General features: G+C 55.8%; 1 protein-coding gene across 1 annotated transcript in view; it reads left to right on the forward strand.

Moving 5' to 3' along the window:
• The first annotated feature begins 747 nt into the window (after positions 1–747).
• Positions 748–5,687, forward strand: part of LOC107158175 (testis development related protein) — a 10,512-nt gene continuing 5,572 nt past the window's right edge. The window contains exon 1 of the mRNA XM_048792811.1: positions 748–3,791. Coding sequence (XP_048648768.1) covers positions 3,723–3,791 — 69 coding nt within the window. The 5' untranslated portion in view covers positions 748–3,722. The remainder of the gene's footprint in view (positions 3,792–5,687) is intronic.

The raw sequence follows: 5,687 nt of genomic DNA on the forward strand, positions 1-5,687 counted from the left end.
CACAGCCTGAGGACTGCTGTTCTACACACCATGGAGTCACTAGGGCAGGCACAGCCTGAGGACTGCTGTTCTACACACCATGGAGTCACTAGGGCAGGCACAGCCTGAGGACTGCTGTTCTACACACCATGGAGTCACTAGGGCAGGCACAGCCTGAGGACTGCTGTTCTACACACCATGGAGTCACTAGGGCAGGCACAGCCTGAGGACTGCTGTTCTACACACCATGGAGTCACTAGGGCAGGCACAGCCTGAGGACTGCTGTTCTACACACCATGGAGTCACTAGGGCAGGCACAGCCTGAGGACTGCTGTTCTACACACCATGGAGTCACTAGGGCAGGCACAGCCTGAGGACTGCTGTTCTACACACCATGGAGTCACTAGGGCAGGCACAGCCTGAGGACTGCTGTTCTACACACCATGGAGTCACTAGGGCAGGCACAGCCTGAGGACTGCTGTTCTACACACCATGGAGTCACTAGGGCAGGCACAGCCTGAGGACTGCTGTTCTACACACCATGGAGTCACTAGGGCAGGCACAGCCTGAGGACTGCTGTTCTACACACCATGGAGTCACTAGGGCAGGCACAGCCTGAGGACTGCTGTTCTACACACCATGGAGTCACTAGGGCAGGCACAGCCTGAGGACTGCTGTCCTACACACCATGGAGTCACCAGGGCAGGCACAGCCTGAGGACTGCTGTTCCACACACCATGGAGTCACTAGGGCAGGCACAGCCTGAGGACTGCTGTCCTACACACCATGGAGTCACTCAGGGCAGGGCGTGCCTTGAGGTCTACATCTGGTTTCAGTGGTCCTCTGGCAATAGTAGCAGGCCTGGGGGCTCAGCCCTTCTGCCTGGGGCAAGTGGCCCCTGGGATCTGTTGAGTGACCATGTTCTCTGAGCCTTTCAGCTCAGGGCTTGTGAGTTGGCCACAGCCTCATCATCCGTTCCCCTGTCACCAGATCCTCCAGGCTGATAAAAGGCCTGGCTTTGGTTTCACAGTTGACCTAGATGCCTGAATTTCTCCAGAATTACCAGTTTTTCAATACCTTGAGTGTTTAAGATTATCTGAGTTCCAGAGTTCAGAAGGCTAGAAGCAAACCAGGTCTCTGCCTCTCTCCTGATTAACCCAGCCTGGTGCCCGTGATGGCGCTGCCTGTCTGTGGCTTACACACTGTCTTGTGGTGACTGTCATTCCCATGAGCAATGCAGGAAGAACAGCACTGTGGTGGCTCAGGGTGCTGCCAAGGGGAGTGGCCATGGGGTGGCTGGCTTCCCTCCCTCACCAGAGCACACAGCACAGACGGTGCCACTGCTGTCCTCCTGATGAACAAGCTTCAGGGCACATCCCAGTCCCAGTCCCTCCCTTTAGCCAGAATGCCAGCCCTGTTCAGGAATGTTCTGGAGGTGTGGCAGGTTCCTGCAGGACGTGGGCCGTGGGCTGTGTGTCCTGCTGTCTGCATGCTGCTCTTGTTCCCACCCAGAGGCAGGCTATGTGCCTGTGACCCCTGGGGCCAGCATCCTTCAGTAGGTGCTCATCCTCGCTGAGACCTCCTGATGTCCAGCAGAGGCCCAGATGGTGTCAACTGCCTGTTTCTGTCCATGCCTCTGAGGAGGCTCAGTGTTCAAGTTAGGCACAGTAAGAGGTTGACAGCTTCACTTGGGTGTAACGAGGAGCTGTCGTGAAACGGGCAGTGTCAGTGTTGTTGCACTGTGGGTCACTGTTGACTAAATAAGGATGGCGTGAACACAGGGCCGTCCAGCTGATGATCCCTGGTGCTCAGTGACCGGCCTGCAGGTAAAGTGCACAGAGCAGAGGAAGGTTCACACCCAGGTGGGCCAGAGCCGTGTGAGACTCCACTGCTGCTCAGAGTGGAGCATAGTTCAAAACATGGATCGCTCTGGGTCTCTCCATTTAGTGTTTCCGGACTCCATCATCGTGTACCTGAACCTGGATAGAGAGCTCTGGGAGGGCTGCCGTGCACCCTCTGCACGAGCCTCACACCAGCATGGCTCCCAGGCCCCGGGAACCGCGTTTCCTAGGAGAAAAGTGGCATGCATGACTAAGTTTCCTCCCAGCCTGGGCTGTCAAGGGCTGTGTCCCCAGGTCAGCCTTTGCCAGGTGACTGAATCCCGAGGACTCTGATCTCCTCTTGAGGAATCCGTTGATGGTTCTTCATCTGTGGGGCTCGGGAGGTGAGGAAGTTTAGGAGGTAGGCTCAGTTGGAGGGAGGGTTGTGAGGGCGTGTCCTTGAAGGGGACAACCTGTCCCCAGCCCTTCCTCTCTCTTTGCTCCATCAAGTGCTCCCCACCATGACATTCTGCCTCAGAAAAGCCCAGAAACAACAGATAACTGGACTGAAATCCCTGAAACTGTGAGCCAAAATAAACCTTTCCTTCTTTTAAACTGTTGTCAGGGATTTTGTCACAGTATTGGAAAGCTAAGTAACAGTAAATTTTAAAAAGTGGATATATAAAATTACTATTACTAAAACATTGAAATTCTGGGCACCTGGACAGAGCAGGCATGCAGGCTGACCAGAGGGTGATTGTCCTGATTTCCTGCTCACTCGTTTGTGTGTCAGAGGTACTTGGTATTCTGTTTCCTTTGTCTGCCTCATTGAAATGGTATTTTCCTCTGTCACATGCAGTCTTTCCCTTTTCTAGCCTGATGAAACTGTGCTCGATGGCCTATGAGAACAGGGGCTGTACTGCGCAGCCTGGGGTCTCACCGGTCTTCACTTGGACTAGTAGTTTAAGCTAGTTTTGTATTTCAGGAAAATAGGAGAAAGTGTAAATGATACCTTATCGTGGTGTTTAAGTGACATGGGGACATGTTGACGTTCTGTGCTGAACTGACAGTGAAGGATGGCACATGACCATCTGGCTGGGAGGCCCAGGGTGGCAGAGTTGGTTTAAAACCTTCTGGGATGTCCCCAGGGTAGGCGCCCTGGGTGCCGGCTGGGCAGCTGGGCTCTGCACACTGTGCAGACACCCCCCCCCCCACAGGGAGGTTCAGGTGAACTGGATGACGAGGCTTTCCCCATGGACCCGGGCCCACTGGGGTGGTGCTCGGAGCTGGAAGGTATCTCCTCGTTTCTGTGGCTCCCTTCTTGGGTTCCACACCCCGGCTACTTCTGTTTTCAGCTGTCACTTTTTCTCTAGTTTTGAAGAAGTTTTTTGCCCTGTTCCCCAGAGGTGTTTTGGTTTGTGACCTTCCCAAGAGTGGCTCTTGAGGGACAGAGCTCTTGGGAGACCAGAGTTCCACGCCATACCCTAAACAGTGCCCGTCCCCAGTGCCCAAGGTCCTGCGCACGCAAGGACCGATTGCGTCCTCTGGACCTTCAGCCCTGGCACCAGCGGGACGTGCCCTCCCTGTGGAGGAATGCCATGTGGGCTCGCAGCCTGCCCCTACTCCAGCACAACGGGAGGACAGGCCCCTGCGCGCTCCCCGCTTTGCCTGTTGTGTGCTCACTGGGACCTCGGTGCTGCCTCGTGGGTGGGGCCTCAGCTCTGGGGCTCTCTCAGGGGACGCCCGGCCAGGCACACAACCAAAGGGTACTGCAGGGCTGCAGGACGCCAGGCCCAGGCTGCGTGTTCCTAGGTGAGATGGGCGTGGTGGCTCCTGCCAGAGCCCAGGAATGGACCTGTAGGGGCGCTCTGGTCATGCGAAGTCGCGGTGCTCAAGGACCCTCGGCCTGGATCTACGCTGCCCATGGGAAGGCCAGCCAGCAGCAGCCTGATGCTCGTGTGGTGTCCTGTATGTCTGAGCAGTCACGTGTGGGTAAGCCTGCGGGTCTCGGGGGGCGGCGGGGTGCTGGCTGCCTGCCCGTCCTCTCTAGGACTTGCTGCCCAAGGCCTGCTCAGTGGCCCAGGTCATGCGGACTCCGAGCATCTGAGGGGATGGTGACTGTCCTCCGTACATTCGGGCATCTGCTGCGCCTGTGCTGCCCTGCAGCATCCTCTCCGTGTCCAGCATCCTCTCCGTGTCCAGCCTCCTGGCCATTGTGGTGTGCTCCTGCTGCAGATGTGAGTCCCAGTAGGGTACTGACACCAGCTCCCAGGGACAGGAATAGAAAGCGGCTCTCAGAACAGGCCTCAGCCCCAGGTCCTGAGCCGGTGCCTCTTACCACCCAGGTCTAGTTGAAATGTATACATTTAATGAACTTTGACAAATGCTTGAGTCTGGAAGGATTTGACGGCACAGGGCTGCTGCGAACTCTGCCTGTTTTGGTGGAAACAGCTTCAGTTCATCGGAGAGGATCCCCATAAGGAGGGGCCAGGGGATGCAAGGTTCCCAAAGTCCCAGGACTTGTGGAAGGTTTGTGTGAGAGACTGAAACGCTACAAATGAGGGTTTTGTTAACCCTCCGGGAGTATATGTGCAAGGATAAGGAAGCCAGCAGGATGCAGGAGATGGAGGTGGAAGTCTGGTCTTGGGGGTGGCTTGGTCCAGTGGTTGCTGATGCGCTTTGTCGCATCTGAAAGTGCGGTGGCCCGCTTTGCATGTGTAGAACCCAGGGTTTTGGGGAAGCCTGTTCATGGAGAGTCTCCAGCCTGGTGACCTCGGCAGGTGGACAGGAGCAGTGCCCTGGCCACCCTCAGGCACTGAGTCAACGTGGATTCTATAGCCAGGTCAGAGCCTACCCCCACCCCCAGGATTGTGCTTCTGGGTTTCTTTTTATGGGGGGTGGGGGTGGCGACAAGGGATTGAACTCAATCTCTGAGCCAAATCCCCAGCACTATATTGTATTTTATTTAGAGACAGGGTCTCACTGAGTTGCTTAGCTCCTTGCCATTGCTGAGGCTGGCTTTGAACTTGCGACCCTCCTGCCTCAGCCTCCTGAGCCACTGGGATTACAGGTGTGTGTCACTGCTCCTGGCCCATGTTTCTGGATTTGCCATATTCAAGGCAGTAATTTAAATTCCAGCTGGGCATGGTGGTGCACACCTATGATCCCAGTGTCTCGACAGGCTGGGGAGGAGGAGGATCGTGAGTTCAAAGCCAGCCTCACCAACTTAGCAAGAGTCTGTCCTAAATAAAATATATAAAAGGGCTCGGTATATCATTCAGTGGTTGAGTACCCCTGGTTCAATCCCGGGTCCCCAAAAGAAAAATAAATTCCAGTTCCTCTCCTTTCCCGTTGATTTTTGTGGAGGTGCCAGGAGAGGTTGCGGGGGAGGGCCCATTAGGATGCTTGGGTGGGGAGTGAGATCTGTGTGCAGCAGGGAGCCGCGGAAGCCACTGTCCATGTGCTGGTAGGTGTGTGCCCTGTGGCATTTGGACAGGGGACACTGAGGTGGCGATGAACAACCTCCCCAAATCTTGCATTCAGCCATCCTCCTCTGTAGCTGCTGCTTTGGTCACATGACGAGGGCCTCACAGTGCTCACAGGAACAGTGTCACTCTCTGGGTCACAACTCCAGGGCAGAGATGCTTCTTCACATGGAGCTGGGCGTGTGGTGGCTGCAGACCATCCTCCTCCTGGTCGGGACGGCGCACTGTCTAGCGCTCTGTCTTCTTCCTGGTCGGGACGGCGCACTGTCTAGCGCTCTGTCTTCTTCCTGGTCTGGATGGCGCACAGTCTATTACTCTGTCTTCCTCTTGGTCTGGATGGCACACAGTCTAGCGCTCTGTCTTCCTCTTGGTCTAGATGGCGTACAGTCTATTACTCTGTCTT

The sequence above is a fragment of the Marmota marmota genome, unplaced genomic scaffold, assembly GCF_001458135.2.
Source record: "Marmota marmota marmota unplaced genomic scaffold, marMar, whole genome shotgun sequence".
NCBI lineage: Eukaryota > Metazoa > Chordata > Mammalia > Rodentia > Sciuridae > Marmota > Marmota marmota.